The sequence below is a fragment of the Chaetura pelagica genome, unplaced genomic scaffold (assembly GCF_000747805.2).
Source record: "Chaetura pelagica isolate M959 unplaced genomic scaffold, ChaPel_1.0 scaffold222, whole genome shotgun sequence".
Lineage (NCBI taxonomy): Eukaryota > Metazoa > Chordata > Aves > Apodiformes > Apodidae > Chaetura > Chaetura pelagica.
The window spans coordinates 31,440-31,814 of NW_009952711.1; the positions used below are offsets into that span (position 1 = coordinate 31,440).

At 63.2% G+C, this 375-nt stretch overlaps 1 protein-coding gene across 1 annotated transcript in view; it reads left to right on the forward strand.

Moving 5' to 3' along the window:
• The first annotated feature begins 239 nt into the window (after nt 1-239).
• SNX33 (sorting nexin 33) overlaps nt 240-375 on the forward strand; it is a 4,376-nt gene continuing 4,240 nt past the window's right edge. The window contains exon 1 of the mRNA XM_009994491.1: nt 240-372. Coding sequence (XP_009992793.1) covers nt 240-372 — 133 coding nt within the window. The remainder of the gene's footprint in view (nt 373-375) is intronic.

Here is a 375-nt window from a genome sequence, read left to right on the forward strand (position 1 = left end):
CGCTGGGATCGGGGGGTTCCTTGGCCGGGCGGCCCCCGGCGGCACCTCCTCTGGGATTTCTTCTCCACCTTTTCTTTTGAATCACCCTGAAAAGCAGCCGAGGCTTTTCCCACAGCCCGCTCCCGGTGCCCGGTGAGCTCCTGGGATCGCCGGGGGGGTCTCGGTGCTTCTTCCAGCTGCGGGAATTGCCCCCACGCCCCGTGTGTCCCGGGTGTCCCGGGTGTCCCGTCGCCCCGGCCATGGCGTTGAAAGCCCGAGCGCTTTACAACTTCCAGAGTGAAAACAAAGAGGAGATCAGCATCCAGGAGAACGAGGAGCTCGTCATCTTCAGCGAGAACTCCCTGGATGGCTGGTTACAGGGCCAGAACAGCAGCA